Source organism: Chenopodium album, chromosome 27 (genome assembly GCF_948465745.1).
Source record: "Chenopodium album chromosome 27, dcCheAlbu1.1, whole genome shotgun sequence".
Classification (NCBI taxonomy): Eukaryota; Viridiplantae; Streptophyta; class Magnoliopsida; order Caryophyllales; family Amaranthaceae; genus Chenopodium; species Chenopodium album.
In genome coordinates, this window is record NC_137860.1 from 762966 (window position 1) to 782839 (window position 19874).

General features: G+C 34.7%; 3 protein-coding genes across 3 annotated transcripts; 1 reads left to right on the top strand and 2 right to left on the bottom strand.

Moving 5' to 3' along the window:
- Positions 1-9928: 9928 nt before the first annotated feature.
- On the bottom strand, positions 9929-12981 carry LOC145619542 (E3 ubiquitin-protein ligase RING1-like). Its single transcript, XM_081674254.1, has 2 exons — positions 11666-12981; positions 9929-10754 (listed from the first exon to the last, which is right to left on the bottom strand). The coding sequence occupies exon 1, from the start codon at positions 12735-12737 to the stop codon at positions 11676-11678; it is 1062 nt and encodes a 353-aa protein (XP_081530380.1). The 5' UTR covers positions 12738-12981; the 3' UTR covers positions 9929-10754; positions 11666-11675.
- A 988-nt stretch (positions 12982-13969) lies between these two features.
- On the bottom strand, positions 13970-16146 carry LOC145618947 (sugar transport protein 10-like). Its single transcript, XM_081673555.1, has 3 exons — positions 15688-16146; positions 14579-15205; positions 13970-14437 (listed from the first exon to the last, which is right to left on the bottom strand). The coding sequence occupies exons 1-3, from the start codon at positions 16144-16146 to the stop codon at positions 13970-13972; spliced, it is 1554 nt and encodes a 517-aa protein (XP_081529681.1).
- A 1098-nt stretch (positions 16147-17244) lies between these two features.
- On the top strand, positions 17245-19868 carry LOC145618948 (putative pentatricopeptide repeat-containing protein At5g08310, mitochondrial). Its single transcript, XM_081673556.1, has one exon. It carries the CDS (start codon positions 17274-17276, stop codon positions 19866-19868), a length of 2595 nt encoding a protein of 864 aa, XP_081529682.1. The 5' UTR covers positions 17245-17273.
- Positions 19869-19874: the final 6 nt, after the last annotated feature.

The following is a 19874-nucleotide window of genomic DNA, read 5'->3' on the forward strand; positions in this document are numbered from 1 at the left end:
TAGAAGGCCAAATTCGACCACAAAAACTCTAGATCTAGAGTTTTTGTGGTCGAATTTGGCCTAAAAACCTTTATTTTCTTCGTGAGGAGAGAGAAAGGGCGAAATTTGTTGGTGTTGATGGTTGTTCGTGGTTGATGTTGGTGTTGTTCGTTGTTGATGTTGTTCGTGGTGTTGTTGTTGGTGTTGTGCGTGGGAGGTAAAGAGGGGAAAGAAGAGGAGAGAGAAGGGGGAAGGAGAAGACGAACAGGAGAGAGAAGGGGGAAGGAGAAGACGAACAGCGAAGAGGGGGAGAACGAAGAGGAAAGAGAAGAGGAGAGAGGAAGGAGAGGAGAAGAGGAGAGAGGAAGAAGAAGGGTGAAAAAAGAAGGAGTGGAGGCGGAAGGAGAGGAAGGTGTTATTAGGGTTTTAAAAAAAAAATTCTTTTTTTTTAATTTGTTCCGACGGAAAATTCCGTCGGAAAGTTCCGACGGATTAAAAATCCGTCGGAAATTGTACTTTCCGACGGAATTTCCGTCGGAAAAGTCATATATTCCGACGGATTTATTTTCCGTCGGAAATTTCCGACGGATTTCCGACAGAATTATTTAATTCGTCGGAAATATCCGACGGGAAAAAAATCCGTCGGAAATTTCGTTTTTTCCGACGGAATAATGGGTCCGTCGGAAGCAGTCCGTCGGTATTAAGCTGTTTTCTTGTAGTGACTCAATGACTTGGAAATAATGTGTTACTTAGTACAACATTTACTAAACAGTGCGACTCCTTATTACTTAAAATATCATATTGTAATGTTTACACGTGTTTGATAAGAATATTTGACAACTCTTTAAAGGCCTTTATTGATTTCTAAAGTGATTTGTGTGGATGTGTGGTGTATCATTTTTGTAGTAGTATTGTGTTCCTCCCTATTTGATCTTTTGCGGTTGTTGATATTTTCTAGAAGGTTTGTATTAATGTCTCAAATGTAATAATTCAAATATGTTCAATAACTATATATTGACTATCGAATGGATCAAATTCATGGTATTCTTCTTTAATAATATAGGAAAAAAACAAAACAAAACTATTAAGTTGATAAAATCACCTGAAATAGTAATACCTAGTGATTGATCCAGAAATTAGTAAGTAAGAGAACAAATAGAAATATCATATATTACTTTATTTGTACAAACTTAACAAGTTAATTAACATTTAGTTGATCCAAATTAGATATACTTGAGCTGATTGTGTAATAAAGCATAGCTGCGCACATAGGTGATCGATTAAGGTGGTAAGAATTCTGATCCATTTGATGTATGTCCCTAGCTTAGCTTGAACCGAATAAACCCTACTATATTAGCATTCGCGATCATACCTAGTGACGGATCGGATGATTTGCCATATTTGTACTACTATATATTAGTTTTTGTTTACTTCATCATGAGGAACTAACAGTCAAAATCTTAAGTCTTGTATACAACAAATAATGTATTGTAAACAACATGATTAGTACCTCTAACGAACATCTAATCAAACCATATCAAAGATTATTAAATCTTGTGACTTGGGGTGTTTTATAAGCTTGTTGCATTCAACAAATATATTTATTCAAACTTTTGCCTTAAATATGTACTGTATGCTAGTGCTAGTATCTAAGTATTAACGTATTACTCCCTCCGTCCCTAAATTACATTCCTCTTTCTAGCATTTATTCCTCACATAATAGAAAGAAAGAGGAATGTAATTTAGGGACGGAGGGAGTAACAAATAATCATATATATATATATAACCCTTAATAATCTTTAATTTATATAATCTCAAACAAAATGCATTGTCTAGTGTTGTTAACAAGATATGATGAACGTAAATGACGTTCCTCGGACCACTCAATCTCAGCAACTCTTCACCTATGATGAATCTGAAAGCCAGTTTATCTTATAAACTCCATTCATATAACACTGATATGTGAAGAGGTCTTTAGGCTTTCATGTAGGATGGAATGGAAGGTCAGTGTAACTATAAATAATTTAAAATATTCACAAAAACTTATAAACTATAACTTATATAATTAATAATACCTTTTGGAAGGTTTGAGGTCTTTAGTCTTATACACTTACTAATTTATGATGTTCGGAAAAACTTGTCACATGTGTTTACATGATACGGCGGACAAATAGCATAAGGAATGACCCACAAGCTAAGGCAAGCCGCAGTGAAGTATCACCATACTAGACATATGGGAGTATGGCACCAAGAAGGGCAAAAAGACACAGCACGTTGGCCAATTGTCCTGCACATTATGGTCCACTCTATTTGCAATTTGGTATACCATTTCAACTCAAAATTTAAGAAGATGAGGTCGAGTCATCTAGACTATGCGAGAGATGATCTATATCTGCACAAGTTGACATTATGTACGTGCGTACCATTTTGCCACTACATGTAGTTCTTTTTAACTTTTTATGTGAGACAATCATCATTAAAGTAGAAACAACAATTAGAGACGGATGATACATATATAACGTGTAGATATGCACACTTTCATAGACAGGAACACACACGCCAAATTAATTTTATTTGCAAGTTTTTAGATCGATATGGCAACACGTACGAGTAGTATGTACTATTCGAGGGACCAATATAGGTAGCTAGTTAATTGTGTGAACCTCTTTGGCCATCTCTTTCTTAAGCTATCCCACACCATTTTAAGCTTGTTCTTGGTGGGGACAACTAGAAAATTTCAACTAAAAATGACTAGACATTATTATTAATATTGTGTAAAAATTAAAGAAAAGGTTGTGAGTAAATCTACCTAGGATTTTTATTTTTGGCAATTACTAAGTGATGATCCCCACTTGGCAGAAAGAACAACATTATGAAACAACTTGTAATAGTATTATTTCATTGGCAAATTCTATCTATAAATAAACTTATCTTTAATTGTACTACAACAATAATTTTTTTTTATTTTATTAGGTTAAGTATATTATTATAAGATGAATGATCATGAGATCCGTGTTCAAAACCAGTCAGTATATACTATTGGTCTATGTAAATTAAACACCCTTGTAAACTGTAAACTAATGCTCCATTGTCTTTTTATTATGATCATATTAAACCTTATTACTTGTTCCTTTACTAACAATTTATCTGCCCTTGGCAGTGGCCGTGCTAAGCCGGTCCACGTGCTAAGCCGGCCCACGTGTTGTGACAGTATGCCGCATTTTTAGCTTAGGACCATGGCATGGCATGACCCACGCGCCGTTACCTTTGTTACCGGAGACTGACCCCTCTTAAGTAGTGTTTACCTAACACTTATACTTTATAATCTGATAGTCCTGGCTTGTAGGCCGCCTATCAGTGGCAGTCCATGAAAAACCTCAGCCCAACCACGGAACACGGCCAACCAAGACCGTGTACCAACATTGACATGTCTAATCCAACAACATAACACGGCCAACCAAGGCCGTTTTCTCAAATATTATGTCATGTGACAAAATTTGTGAGAAGAAAGATTAAGTGACAAATGATAGATCTATGACATCTATCTCTAAAAAAACTGTTGCGCAAAATTAACTAAGGTAGTGAAAAACACATAGTTAAGACTCGTCCAAAAGCTAACAATAAATAGATCTATCACCAAGCATTCCGATAAAAGATAAGGTCGGTTACATGAACCAAACATTTATCGACAGGGGAGTAACTAAAGCAGCCAATAAAAACATACCAAAAAAGCTAAGTAAAGTGTGAGAGAACGAAATTTGTAGATTCCTTAATTAAATTCTCTCACCAGATAGTTGGAAAAGTTGGTGGCTTAAGCCCAGTCAGAGTCAGAAATATATGATCTGACAGTAAATTAATCCAATATTATTTCTTCATTTTTCTGATCAATCTTCTGTTAATATTATCTTTGTTTTTCACCTGCATAAAACCATAAACATACAGTTCCCTCCAAAAATAAAATAAAACAATTATTTGAGAAAATATCAAAGAAATATATTACTCACCTCCAACCTCTTAGCCAGCTAGCAGTTGCATAATTAATCGTGTATTGCCAATGCAGCATCATCAAGATTCGCGTATCCGAAAGCACGAATCGCCAATATCGGATCAATTCGACTGCTCACTTGCTAGCTGATCGTGAATCTTGATGAGGCTGCATCAGCAAACCACGATTGTAACAGGACGGGTCGGTCCATTTATTTAACTAGGATAGAGGATTAGAGGGGGCCGGGAAGAGGAATATGGATCGAACATACGAGTTTTAATTAATTAGATGGTCTAGTAATCGGAAAGAATCCTCGCCGCACAACAATAACAATTTTAGGTGTTGGTTCATCACAAATAAAAACCCTAGTAGGAAGGAAATGAGAAAAGAGAGGGTTGAAAAAACAAATAAAAAGTAGGAGAGAGAAAGAGAAAGAGAAAGAGAGAGAGATAGGGTTAGTAATAGTGAGGCAAATTGATTGAGAGAAGTAAGGCTTAGGTTAAGAGGTATTTATAGTAAAAAAAATATCTGAGTTTGCGGTTAGTTTGTTGTTGTATACATGCACCTAGTATTAACTTGAATAATGTTTGTATGTCTAAGAATTGTGTCGTACAATTTCTCATTTTTAACCATCCACATTCAATTAGACGAGTGTCCTCTTTTATAAACACTAAATCATAAAAGGACCACTTTTCTTTTTTAATTTTTTCTTTCAACAATAATTATATATGTACATTTATGTATTTATGTCATTCAATTTATACATATATATAGCAGAAGTCCCTTTCTTCAACTTTTCCTTAGCTTGTTAATTTAAGAAAATAATCCTTCTAGTTTCAAGGTTTATTTGACATTAGGATGTGTTACGTTCACCTGATTTTTATCCATTTAAATTAAAATTAGCAAAATTATTTAAATAAGAACAGTAATTTCATATATATGTTTTACTAACGATAGATTAGACCGTCATGATGGACATTTAAAGAGGGCTAACTCGATGAAGATCTATCAACTTTGACATTGTAAGAAGGAACTCAGCTCAGAGTAAGAATTATTGAAGATTTTCTCGGCTCTATAGTCTACAACAATTTCTTAAGATGTATAATTGTATATGTATTGTTTTTTTGGTGTTTAGAGAGCCACAAGGGCGGGGGTGAGAATCGATCCCATGATCTTCTGGAACCGGGAGGGAAGCTCTAACCACTTGAGCTATCCCTCACTCTCTAATTGTATATGTATTGTAATGGTTAGTCATTAATTAAAATGGATCGAAAGTTCTCAACTATCAAATACCCTACATAAGTGAGGGAAGTCAGTTGCATAGTAACATAAGGCGTTCTTAGAATGGAGATGTCTATTTTCACTCGCACATTTGTGAAACTTTGTAATAACTAGATTTTCTGATAGACGGTAACAATATAAGGATAATGATAAATGTAGCCCTTAGGGCTCCAAATAAGTATTAAATATCATTCTTTTATAGTATTAGTTTAGGAATGCTAACGAGCGCCCCGGGGCGTTAACTAGAATAATTTTATTGGTTGAAAGAGTATTAAGTTAGGAATGCATGAAAAAATCACGCGTCGTTCGGTGTAATTAATGTTAGTTTTACTCTAATATTTTCACTTTTAATTATCTTATCTAACGCCCCGGGGGCGCTCATTAGCTTTTGCCTTTTGTTAATACTTCCTATTTTAGCTTCTATACATATCCCTTAGGACTATAAACAGCATTTTCCATAATATAATTCTTCTAGGATTAGTCTTTCTATTCTTGCTAGCTGAACTAGCTTAAAGTCAAGGCTTTAATAGATATATACTAAGGATGGATCAATGTTAGTCATAAACTCATATATAGTTTATATGGAGTATTAGGGTGTGTAATACTGATTTTTACTTATTTGATCTCCTCATATTATCTTTTTTCAAACTTATCTTAAATGTAAATTGAACTTAGCTACCCTCACCATAGCTTATTTTTATTGAATTTATTTATCTTATTAGAATTTACCTAAACTTATTTAAATAAGCGAAAATAAGGTAAACATAAAAGACTATTAATATCATATACAAGTACATATATAGCCTTCGGTACACGACAATGTACTAACACTTGTACCTAACGCAAACAGAGATAAATAAAATTATAAAAGTTTGTTTTATATGTATAGCCTTACATTTCTTGAGGAATTGAAATTTGAAATTAAGTCTTATAATATACTCCATAAAAACAATGAGAGAAATTGTACGATGATCTTAATTTATTTTATTGAGGTCCAAAGTGTACGATAATTAAATAGTATGGTCTATAATTTTCAAAAAAAAAAAAAAAGTATGGTCTACTAAGATTTAATTAAAATTTTCATTAATCTCTTGAATTTGTGTAAAATATAGATGGCAGGTACTAAAATGTCGCACAGATTGTTGGCCAACAATAACATAAAATCATGGTTTAATAAATGTATTTTATATTTATATGGTCAGATTTAAAACTGTTGTCTTGAATACATGGGAGGTTGTAGCCCAACCAAAACCCATCAAGTTGCAAGATAGATTCCCCATTATTATTTTTATTTTTATTATGAATTATGATAACACCAACTCATAAAGGGTCCATTTCCGTACGACCTAACGCATGACTACTCAACCAATTAGCCTTTTTATATAATTACTCCCATTACGATCGATTATTTCACATTTTATTTTCTGATACTTTTTATCATTAAATAAATACTTCGTACTTAATAATAATAATTAGTAGTAATAGTTAAATTTTTATTGGAGTAAAGAATGAGTGGCAGGGGCGGATCTAGGGGGGGTTCAAGGGGGTTCATTGAACCCACAGATTTTTTGGAAAAAAATTATAATTTTTAATTTTTATTTTTTTAAAAAAAAAAAAAGAAAAAGGCTTAAAAGAAATTTCTGTGAGAATAATAATCATGTGGGTAAGTTTGGTGCATTGGTAAGGCTTTGTGAAATAGAGCAGCGCGCTTTTTAAATGTCTTAGGTCTTAGGTTCGACACCTACTGCCCTAACTTAGAAATTAGAATTATAAATTTTTACTTGTTTTTTTTTATTTTTTTATTTATTTTTTTATACTAACAATTATAAATACCCAAAAGCGTCGCAATTCTTCTTCTTCGCTCTCTCTTTGGCACACTCAATTCTCCACCGTCGCACCGTCGCACACCTCGCCTCACCTTCCATCACCAATTGCCGACTAGGTACCACCAACTCTTCTCCTCTTTTCTTGACTATTCTGGTTGTTATTTCTTGCATTGGCTTAAGAATTTAGAACAACCCTTTTCGAAATTTTTAATTTTGATGATTTTATGATTAATTCTGAGTGATTTAATTCAGTTTATTTTGGGAATTTTGAGTTATTAATTCAGTTTATTTGGGGAATTTTGAGTTATTTAAAGTTGTGGTGAATGATCTTAGGGTTTAAGTGTATACAGTATACTGCATTATCTATTTGGCTTGATTATAACATAGCTTTGCGATACCCAATTGTAAATTGTAATGTAAATTTATTAGTGATTAAGATTAATGATTATCCTCTAATTTGGGGTTATTTAACTATAAATTTCTTGTTGTTTTCGAGTAATTGGGTTTCGGGTGAACTCATGTTGAGTATCCGAAAATAAGTCAGCTTTATTACCAGGCATAGTTGCACAATGAGTTTGATATGATTGGGTAAGATCATTTCTAGGTAATCTCAGTATGCTATATAATTGCGTGTTTGATGTATTGGGTTTTAGATGGATTGAATCAATTGTGCTGGGTCTAATTTATCCTTTGAAAGTATAATTATGAAGTTTCCAATTATATGAGGAAACCAAGGCTTATGAATTTCATGTTGTAATCCAGCAATTGGGTTTCGGTCAACTCGTCGGACGAGGGGTGAGTGGGCGACTGTTCTGAATTCAGAGTTCAAAGTTCTTCTACAATTGTGAGTCCTCTTAATCTCTTATTCCTCTACTCCTATTAATTCTTAATCTTGGTTTGCTTGTTTTATTTTTTAAATTGGTTTATAGTTTTGATATATTGTTGAATTCTTGAATTGTTGAGAAATTGAATTGTAGAAACTTAGAAATTAGAATTATAAATTTTTACTTGTTTTTTTTTTTTTTTTTTGAAATAAAATTTTTACTTGTTCTGTTAATTGAAATTTGATAATTAGAAGAAGTTTATATTGTCAAATTTGTGTTTATTGGGGACTTGTGATTTTAATTGATAATTAATTGTGTATTATGTAAAAAATAAGTTGCGGAATAGTACGGGTGATCAACTATTGAATGATAGTTTAGTTACTTATCTTGAGAGAGATTTATTTGCAAGAGTTAGTGATGATGATGTATTAGCACGCTTTCAAAGTAGGAAAACTCGTAGAATGCTTTTGTAGGTTTTTTTTTTTATTATTTTTTTTTTATTGTGTAATCCATCCATTTGTGATAAAAATTTGATTTATGTATTGAATTTTTAATCAAAATATGATCATCGTTTTTTTTTTTTAAGATTTCGAACCCACAGTTCGGAATTCCTGGATACGCCACTGATGAGTGGAGTTTTGTAGCTAGTGACTATAATTAAGCTTTTGGCCGGTGGAAGAAGAACGTCAATCTTTGTTATTATATTATTTTTTCAAAATTAACATGGTTGGCATGTTTAAGTAAATTATTATGAAGTTAAACACCACGTAATATTGTTAATTTAATGGCAATACTTAGGGATCAACCTTTGAATTTCTTATGATACTCAACAAGTGAGAGGAGTGTTGAAGCCACGTTCGTTGTATACAATTTGTGAATTGTCATCTTGTAAGGTAAATCTGAAAAGTTACTCTGATAATCCAATTAATTTTGCTATAAAATCTCCTTTAATTTGTAAGTGAATTGAATTCTCCTTCACTTAGTTTGGATTGATCAATTCCATTTTCATGTATTCTCTTTAAGATTAACACTTTGTTAATGATCTAAAAGAAGTGATGATTTGGCTAATTGGCTAGAAAAAGGTAGATTAGTAAAATAAATAGAAACAAGTCCTTTTATCTGGATTAAAAAAGGTTTATTATATTAGGAGAGGTATTTATTTCTCTTCCCTTATTAATAAACTACACCATCTCTGTAAAATTGGAGAAAATCGAAGTGAAGTTAATGAGCTCCATGTTCCTCCTTCCACTCTCCCATCTTTTCCTTTCTTTCCTTTCTTTTCCTTCAAGATATAGGGAAAACATGAGCACTTTCAAACAAACTGTATTATTTGATTTATATTAAGATATAAAATTAAATTATGTTCACGAACGCACTCGGAGTTCCTAAATAGGTGGGTTGAACCCACTCCAGAAGAATCAAGAATGACATATATTTCAGGGGCTAGATATGTCATGTATTTTAATACATCACAATATCACATGCCCAATATAATTATTACTACTCCATCCGTTTCTAAATAATACGAAGTAGTTATGTTTGTCATTATAGCCATCCTACTTTCCTACTTTGTTAGTTACGTTTCAATTGCAACTCTACTTATTTCAATACATAATTTTTTTTTTTTTTTCACACATTTAGCCGCGTATATAGTATTGCGTAAACTAAAATACTACGCATTTGTAAGACTTGTGATATACGTGGTATCTAGTGAGGACGTGAGGTAGGGTGCTCTTGTCATTGGGGGGGAGGATCTAAAGGCATTACTGATTACAGGCTTACAGCAAAGATGCAGGACACGTTAAAAACCATGCATTCCAAAGCGTCATGCAAAGGCAAGCTAACTCCGTAAATAGTGATGCTATAGTAAGGGCCTATTCTGATTTGCTTAGATGAGCTGAACTGATTGGAGTTGAACTAAATAGAGCTTAAATGATTTTATATGAAAGAAGAAAATTAGGAATTAAACTGATTGAAGCTGAACTAAATTGAAATTAAGCTGAAGAAAAGCTCTAAGAAAAATATAAGTAAAAGCCTTGTCATAATTTGAGGCATCTCAAGGGACAATTAGCGAATGTACAATACCTTGAAGATAAGGGAACTTTAATAACCATGTAGGTGTATAAGTTCATATCAGAATAAAATAACAATAATCACAAAAATCCCTTCTATCTTCAGCATATGCATGTACGAAGTGGAATACCAGATTTACAAGCATTGGATACTTCAATAGAAGATGAGTGTAAAAGGTTTGAACACAATCCCAAACTCAAAAACCCAACCCAAGATATTGATGAAGTGGATTATACACAAAAGCGGTAGAGTTAATAGCTGATGCACAGACAACAGAGAACAAAATTTTGCAGCTTCACCAATCACCATAAAGCTGGCTCGACTGGAGTTGCTGTCCAACACTCCCTGCCCAGGTTATGCAGTAGCATAACCGCAACTGCTATACTATGCAGTAATATTCACACTAGAAATTACAATGAGCTGGAGTGCTGGACCAATTCATTGTTCAGCATTAACTCGTTCTCAAAGAAGTAGATCAAAGCTTCACCAGAAGGTTAATATAATGGACTGCTAGAAGGACAATATCAGTTTTAATATTAGGCCAATTTGATTTCAAATACGATTTTGTACAAACACAAGTGACCAAGTAGCAACAGTTAATATCCCACTGAAAACACTCTTCCTTCTACAGCAACTTGATGCTACCAATCTAACCCTAAATTGATGTGTATCAAACATATAAGATATATAAATATGTCCACAAAGTACAGCACCCTCCTCGAAAGTCTTGCAAAAAATGAGCTTGAGAGAATAACAAAATCAAATTACAAAGCTCTGGCCATAAACCTGCACAGAACTTTAATGTTTAAGATTTAAAACAATGAAGTATACTCTGAAATGACAACTCCTATGAAATCTATAACCATATAATGAAGCAAAAGTAAAAAGACATGAAACACTAGATGACCCTCTCAGGTGCGATATTGTAGGTGCGATATTGTAGCTGGCTAGCAGCTGTAGACAATACATACTTAAAATGGAACTACCAACATGACCTGATATTTTCATCATGGCATAGATCTATGAGTGCATAAAAAAGTAATATTTGGAAAAACCAAAAACCACATTGTTGAACTCAATAATGTAGCATGACGATTAACATCAACGATGTAATGGCTGCTGTGTTACTAACAGAAATTGCTATAGTTTTATAAAACACAAATACACAATCAACTAGGACTAGCATCCGCAGTAGACACTAGCAACAAACTCCACTATCAGTTTTTTACAGAGTTGTAATTGGTGTAAGCAAATCTTTTAATTTAATTGGCAGATTGTTTCTTTTCTAGTGGTGCAGAGTTGCTTGGACCAATCTAAGAATTTCATAATTGGTGATCATTGTTTCTCTTCTAGTGGTACGGTGGTACCAGGACCCGTAAGAATTTCGCAAACATAGCGTGGTAACAAATTTTTATTATATAAGTATCAATTTGACTAACCAAATACGAAGAATTGAATAAGGAAACAAATTCATCAATCCAAAATAATTTTTACCCTACACAACTTTGAGCTAAATCATTAGAGATATGTAATTAATTGAAATAAAGAATATTTCAGCATTCTCACCTATAAAAATTTTAGCCTAATACGAAGTATAATGTCAATTACAGTATAATATTTTCACAACTATCTACTCTAAAAAGCCAAGAACCAATATGCAGAAGAAAGATAGAAAAAAGGTACATTAAAAATTGTACCTTTCTTACTTCAATCCAAGCTTTCATGCCTTGGCTCTGAACCATGATCACCACCCCTCCCACCATTACCACCTTGCTGAGCTCCCGAGCCCGGACCGCCATTATTACCACCATTATTCCCTACAGAGCCACCGAATATCCTAAAAGGCCACGGCAACGCAATCCTGAAACTCCTTTCACTATTTCTACCCTCTCCCTGCGATCCACCACTTCCACTCCCACTCCCTGATGACCTTTCAGAGTTCCCGCCCTGTCCACCACCTGCCCTTCGATTGTCGTATTCCGGGTCATCGGTAGGCAGCTCGTACCGGCAAACAGGGCAAGAATTATGAAGCTGAAGCCAAGGGATCAAACAACCAGAATGATACAAGTGCTTGCAGGGCATCTGTTTCGCACTCGAATCAACCTCAAATTCATTCATACAAACAGCACACGAATTCGAATCCGAATTCACAACCTCCGCAGTGATCACAACATTGGGCAATCCATCAATCGCTCGTTTCGAAGCCGGGGGAGTCCCGTATCGATTCGGATCATTCTCAGCAAGCTGCTGGATCAGCTGTTCAAGACCCGGCCCTAAAAAATAATCCCCAAAATTGGTCGGAAGCCGGAAATTCGGATCACCCTGATCATTCTCAACAACAAATTGAACATTAGCACCACTTTGCTGAAGATCCTGGAGATAATTCTGCAGAAAATCAAACGGATTGAAAGCAAGAGAACCCGAAGAAGGTGACATCAAAGGTGAGAAATTTCTAGGGTTTTGCAAATCAATCGTCGTCGATGAGAACACAGCGGGCCCACCAAGCCCGCCGGGCCCACGAGTGACTGTGGTGGCGGTGAAAAGGGGTTCGGCGAAGAGAGAGAAAGGATCAGGGTAAACAGCAGCAGAACTGAAAAGACGATTAGGGTTAGGGTTTTGCGGAATTGAATCGTATTCTTCGAGAAAACCACCGCTGCAATTAGGGCAAGAGAGATCGGAATTCGGCGTCGGAGTTAGGGTTACGGTGCGATTACATTGGTAACAGAAGTATGATTGCGGCGGCGCCACCGCTACTCCGGCGGACGACATTTGATCGGGAAATTTGTAGGAGGAGAGAGAAAATTGGGGTAAATGAAATTGGGGGGTTTTTTGAATTGAAATTGGGGGTTTTTGATTTGAAGAAGAGAGAGAATAATGGGAATTTTTGTGGGTTGAATATATAGTAATTGGGGAATTTTATTGTTGAAAATAAAATAATAAAAATGCTACAGAATTCTGGAAGATACTAGATTTTGTATGATGTGTGGTAGAACTCATATGTTAACTCGAATACTCTATTCTTGTCTACTTTGACTTGCTCATACGGAAGATTCTACGACCTACTTTCGTCTTTGACTTTTTTTTTCAAAAAAAAAAAAAAAAAGTATAATATTGGTATATTTTAAATTTCTTGTACGCAATATGTAAAATTTATACAGGTCAAGTAAAAAATAAAAAATAAAAAATAAAAAAAAACTCATTATAATTGGTAGGGTACTTTTATTTCATGTTTTATTAAAAACATATTTAACATTTACATAAGTAGTAATTTATTTTGACATATTTTACATGTACTACGTATTTTGACTACTAGTTTGATTTTTTATATTATTTTTTTTTTTTTTTTTTTGGAAAGAGTTTTATTGATTTATACAATTAAACTCAATGACAAACTTATTCTTATAAATCTTATTTCAATGATCCCATTAATTTCAACATTACATTTTGACAAATTTGTTTAAGTAATAAAATGTACTTCGTATAGACTTATAGCACATCTACAAAAGGATATCAATAGATTATTTTTAGAATAGAAATTTAATTTAATGTAATGCATCGTTCTTACACTAATAGAAAAAAGGCCAAGAGAGTCATGGCATATTGCATGCATTTGACTAATTTTTCAACTACTCCATAATAGATAGATCATTTGTTGAGTACATAGGAAATAGTTAAGGTTGTCCATGTGTTGACACGATGCCTTTGTCCTTGGCACAATTAGTTAGGAAGAAGGGGTAGATCAGAAGGCCAAAACTTGTGTTTAGTTCACAACTTATTTTTTTTGTCTTGCATCATTATGTCATAATCAGATGATTTATAATAAGAATTGTTATGCACGGTTTGATACATTGTTTGTAATTTAGTTCGACCTTTAAAAAATTGTTGAACACAAATTAACTTATAAAAAATGACTTGAATAAATCAACACCAACCATGAAACTTGTACATCATGTCCTTTTGAATGAGCTGAGGTGATTCTACTTTAAGTTTTTTTTTTTCCCTTAAGCATTTAGCATTTTTTCAGCATTCTTATTATAATGATGGCCAACCAAGTTATCAGGGATGTATGATCCCCAGAACCAATGTGCCTTCCACACACCATACATTTCTTCAATAGGGACATTTCTGGTCTCGGGCAAGAAGAAGAAGATTGTGATTGTCATTATGATGACGAAACCAGCAAAAAAGAAGAAGAGACCAAACTTCATGGCACACAACATGTGTAGGAAACATTGCGCGATAATGAAGGTGAACAACATGTTGACGGAAACATTGATACTTTGTCCTGCTGATCGAGTCTCCAAAGGGAAAATTTCACTAGGAACTAACCATCCCAAAGGACCCCATGACCATGCAAATGCCGCAACATAGATGCATATCAATGCTACTAAGATATTAGCATCTGTTTTGTCTATTGTTCCGACCCCTGTGACTCCAAACTTTAGGCCAAGAACTACACCAATAATCACCTACAAAAAAAAAATGAGTAATTTTTATGTGCAAATATGCAAGTGCGTCCTTTAAATTAGAATGTGGACATAAAAAAGAACGTGTGATAGTTAATTAAATTGAGACTAAGGGAGTACGTACTATATAAATTTGTGACATACCTGAGTAATAATCATTTGAAGACCACCTTGGATGAAGAGAGCCCTACGACCGAAGCGATCAACACAAGCAATGGAGACAATGGTGGCGACGACATTGACAACCCCGGTAATAAGAGCCGACATGAGAGAAGCATCATTGCCAAACCCAATAGTCTTAAAGAGGACAGGAGCATAAAACATGATGACATTAATCCCAGTAATTTGTTGGAAAAAAGGGATGATAATAGCAAAGGTAAGTTGAGGCCTATTGTGACGTTGCATAATGTTGGTCCATGGTTCTTTAACTTGTTTAGACAATTCATATGCTTCAAGAATGTCATCAAACTCCTCTTTAACATTCTCGGTTCCGCGAATTTTCTTCAACAAATCTATTGCTTGGTCTTGGTGGCCTCTATCAATTAGAGAGTTTGGGGTGTCTGGTAAGATCAGGCTTCCCAAAGTGATCACTAAAGCCGGTACACCGGCAAGTCCTAGAGCAATTCTCCATCCTTTCTCCCCCATTTTTAATGCAAAGTAGTTGATGAGATTGGCAGCCAATATACCAATTGTAATTGCCATTTGAAATCCAATGTTGAGAGCCCCTCTAATTTGTGGTGGAGCCATTTCTGATAGATAAATTGGTATAGACTGCAATTTTTTTGTGTATTAGAAATCGATTAATACTATCTTTGTTTCTGAAAGTTCTTTACACACTTTAAAATTATTGATTGTTAAGTTCCGCTCACTTTACCTTATTATTGTTAAGAATAGACGATATTAAAACAGGAAAATCGGATCAAAATAGACTATACAGATAACAATTTTAGATCATACCGGTTCAAAGTCTTCAAACTTTAGAAATTCTAACCAAAATACACTAAATAAGTTATAGAGAATACTAACAAAATTCTTGCTATTACAATGCATTATCATGAGAAACATTGTTAAATAATTGGTCAAAATGTGTGTTAATTTCCAATCTATCAATTTTATAATCCTTATTCATGTGATATTGGTCAAAGATTGAAGATTGTGACGGATAAAGCGTAAAGAACTTTCGGAAACCAATATCAAGCTAGAATCTCGTTTGTACGTAAAATATCGACAAAAAAACAATAAAAGGTAATTACCTGATTACTAAAACCAATGCCTATACCAAGTAATATACGACCAACAATAAGCATCTCAACATTAACAGCAAATGCATTAAGAAGTGCACCAGCAAGAAAGACAACTCCACCAAAAAGCATAGAAATTTTTCTTCCAAAAGCTTTAGTCACTTTAGATGCAAAGAAAGAGGCAATTAGTGCTGCCAAATAAAGAGATGAAGTAAACAATGTTAGCAACTCATTATTAAATTTGCAATATTGGTTTCCCCTTGATGCTTTTTTTTCTGCTTCATACACTGATGGAAAAAACTTGTGTAGGAATATATCCATGGACGTTACACCCCCGGATATTCCGATATCATACCCGAATATAAGGCCACCCGTGGCAGCCACCAAGCACGTAACTATCACAAAGCCGGTAACACGGCCTTCGTATTGTTTACCTTTACGACCACTCGTTACAATTACCCCTCCTGCCATGTTTATGATGAGTAATGTAAACTAGTATAACATACAAGAGAACACTCGTTAAAGAAAAGGCGAACTTTTTATCTAAGCTAAAATTATTTTATTAACTTTGATACATTCGTTCACTTTTTCTTTGGGTGTCTCTAATGTTAAGATTATTATTATTGACCCTTTGGCCTGAATTATGGCAGAAGGTACCTTGTTTTGTTATCATTTTGAAACAATTTATAATCTCCTTAAAATAATTCCTATATTTGGGGAGGATTTTTAGATTAACTGCATTGAAAAGCATGGTTGATAATGTTTTATTTGTATCCTTAGATTTCTGCTATTTTTGCTGATTTGATAGTTGTCTTAAGGTCTTAATATAGGAAAAGATAAGGGTTAACACATCAACTAGTTATAAACTTGTAAGGGATGGTGACATCTAACAAGCAATGCAACTACCTACTACTACTAGAAGTTGATAATTCAAAAAAAAAAAGTAACAGTTCGAATTATTTAAAATAGATTAGTCTCAATAACATCAACTATGACTTGGGTATATATAATGGCGTCATTAATATTAACTCAATGTTGGTTGCAAGGTGTTGATAATGTGCAATTTTACAATTTACAATAATATTATATACAAGCTAAGAATGACCAATCAGAATGTTGTAAGAAACTTAAGACAAATGGGATTTGCTGATCAGACACGAGTAACACGACGAAAACCCAACACGGGTTTTTTGTGCTCATACTTCCTAGGCCAAGTACTACCATGAGTTATGACCACGGCCTAGATAGTAAATACCTACCAACTTAACCATTTGTCCTTAGATCTACGAATAAGATACCAATTCAATTAAACTCAGCATTTGTTGGATTAACAAGAGGTTATCACTCCAATTCCTCAATGTAACCCAAGATAATAATAATCATTACTTTTTCATATGTCGTATCAAGTTCGCTTTTAAACTAACACGACCCCGTGTCATCCCTTAATACGTAACAGGCAAGTAGTCTCAAGAGTCCCAACACCTAACCCCTAACCCCCAACAAGAATCAAATAAAGTAAAAACACAGCAAACTACTTCATGCTATTCAAAGCAGATTTGCGCGGCAGTGACTGTGAATGATATGAATGTTCTCTCAAAATGCGACGCCATTACCATCCTCGAAGCTCTCTCTTCACTGCATTACATCAAGCATTCATCAAAAACCATTCTTTTCATAAATCAATGGAGTTCATGAATTCTTACACTTCAATCAAACTCTTCCATATTTCTGCTGCTCAATTCATCACCAATTTGTCATTAATCCCATCATTCTCCAGAAAATTTAGCTCTAACCCCTACAATCCTAATCTTTCTCCTGATAGTATAGAGATTATTAATGGGTTGATTTCAATTTTTACCCAGAATCGTTTTGAGGCAAACAACAATAAAGAACTGAGTCAACTGGGTTGCAGACTCACCCCAGAAATCGTTGAAGCTGTGTTGAAGGGAATTAGGAATTGGAAAGTTGCGTACAGATTCTTCACTTGGGCGAAAACCCAGAAAGGTTATTTTCATAATTGTTATACTTTTAATGCTATGGCTTCAATCCTATCAGGTGTTCGACAAAATGCCCCAATGAAAGCTTTAGCTTTAGAATTGATTGATTCTCGTTGTTTTATGTCTCCTGGGGCATTGGGGTTTTTTATTAGGTGTTTGGGGAGAGTAGGATTGGTAGAAGAAGCTAATTTGTTGTTTGATCGAGTTAGGGAGATGGGTCTTTGTGTTCCTAATAATTATAGCTATAATTGTTTGTTAGAGACCATAGCTAAGTCGAACTTGTGTGTTCTAGCTGAGAAGAGATTGAATGAAATGCAGAGTTTTGGGTGGATGGTTGATAAGTATACGATGACGCCGCTTCTCCAGGTTTATTGCAATGCTAAGGAGTTTGATAAGGCTTTGATTGTTTTTAACCAAATGCTTGAAAGAGGATGGGTTGACTCCCATGTATTGTCAATCTTAGCTGTGTCTTTCAGTAAGTGGGGGGAGGTTGATAGGGCATTCGAGCTGATTGAAAAGATGGAAGATTGCAACTTGAGATTGAATGAGAAGACATTTTATGTATTAATACATGGGTTTGTATCTAATTTCAAAGTTGATAAGGCCCTTCAACTATATGAAAAAATGCATGGATCAGGGATTTTAGCTGATATTGGTGTCTATGATGTGCTGATTGAAGGTCTTTGCAAGATTAACAAGCCTCAGAGAGCTTTAAATTTGTATTTAGAAATGAAAGATTCTGGGATTTCTCCTGATGCTGGTATACTCACAAAGCTTCTATCTTTCACTGATGAAGAGGAGACAATGGCACAGTTACTTGAGGAAAACGGAGACTGTCTTGATAATGAATCAGTGAAATTAGTTTATAATTCTGTTTTGAATGGTCTTGTTTGCATTGGATTTATTGATAGAGCCCTTGAGTTAGTGAAAATGATGATGGAGGAAGAACCTCAGTATGGTAGCAGGTTAGAAAAGTTTTTCAAGCTTAAAGGAAGTAATTGCTTGGATTCATCTTCGTTTAGTATAATCATTAATGCTCTATCCCAAAATAGTAGATTGGACGAAGCACTTCAGCTCTTTGGAGCTATGGCGAAATTTGGCTGCCAAAAGGATACACTCTTGTACAACAATTTAATCGATGCTTTAAGCAATGCTGATAGAGTAATTGATAGTCTTAACCTCTTGGGAGAGATGAAGCAATCAGGAATTGGGCCAACTCATTTCACCTACAACTCCATATATGGGTATTTTTGTAGAAAAGGGGATGTCATTGGAGCTACTAGTATAGTGAAAGAGATGTGTGTTTACCGCCATCAACCATGGATAAAGAATTCTACGACACTTGTTAAACAGCTGTGTAGACATGGGAGAGCAGTGGAAGCTTCTACTTTTCTTGCTAAATTGGTTGAAGAAGGTCTTGTTCTGCATCTAGTTCCATATTCTGCTGCTATTGATGGGTTTTTCAAACTTCGGGAAGTTGACCGTGCTCTGGAGCTGTTTCGTAATATATATTCTCGTGGTTACAGACCTGATGTAGTTGCCTACAACATTTTAATTAATGGTCTCTGTAAAGCAAATAGAATGTCAGAAGCTGAAAACATGCTGAAAGATATGCTTGCTCAGGGACTTATCCCATCTACTGTAACCTATAACTCTCTTATCGACGGATGGTGCAAGATTGGTAATGTAGACCAGGCTATCATTTGCTATTCCAAAATGGCCGGAGAAGACAGGGAACCCAATGTCATAACCTATACAACTTTAATAGACGGGCTATGCAATGCTGGGCGACCTCATGATGCGATTAAGCTTTGGAATCAAATGGAGGTAAAAGCATGTTGCCCCAATAGAATTGCTTTCATGGCTTTAATCAGTGGCCTCTCCAAGAATGGCATGCCAGATACGGCCCTATCTTTTCTCCGTGAAATGGAGAAAAAGGAAATGAGTGCTGACATTTTTGTTTATATAGCTTTGTTGGATTCTTGTATGTTGAACAAGAACCATATCTTGGCTTTGGACATATTGAAGAAGATTGTTGAAAAAAGAATGTTTCCAGACCCTGTAGATAAAAATTATGCAGTTGTAAGAAATGCAATAGCCAAACTGTGTGACGATCCTTCTACTTCTTGCAATGTTAATACTCTCCTTGCTGAAGGTGGCATCTCCAATGGTTCCGTGAATTGGGGTGAAGAGTAAGACTGG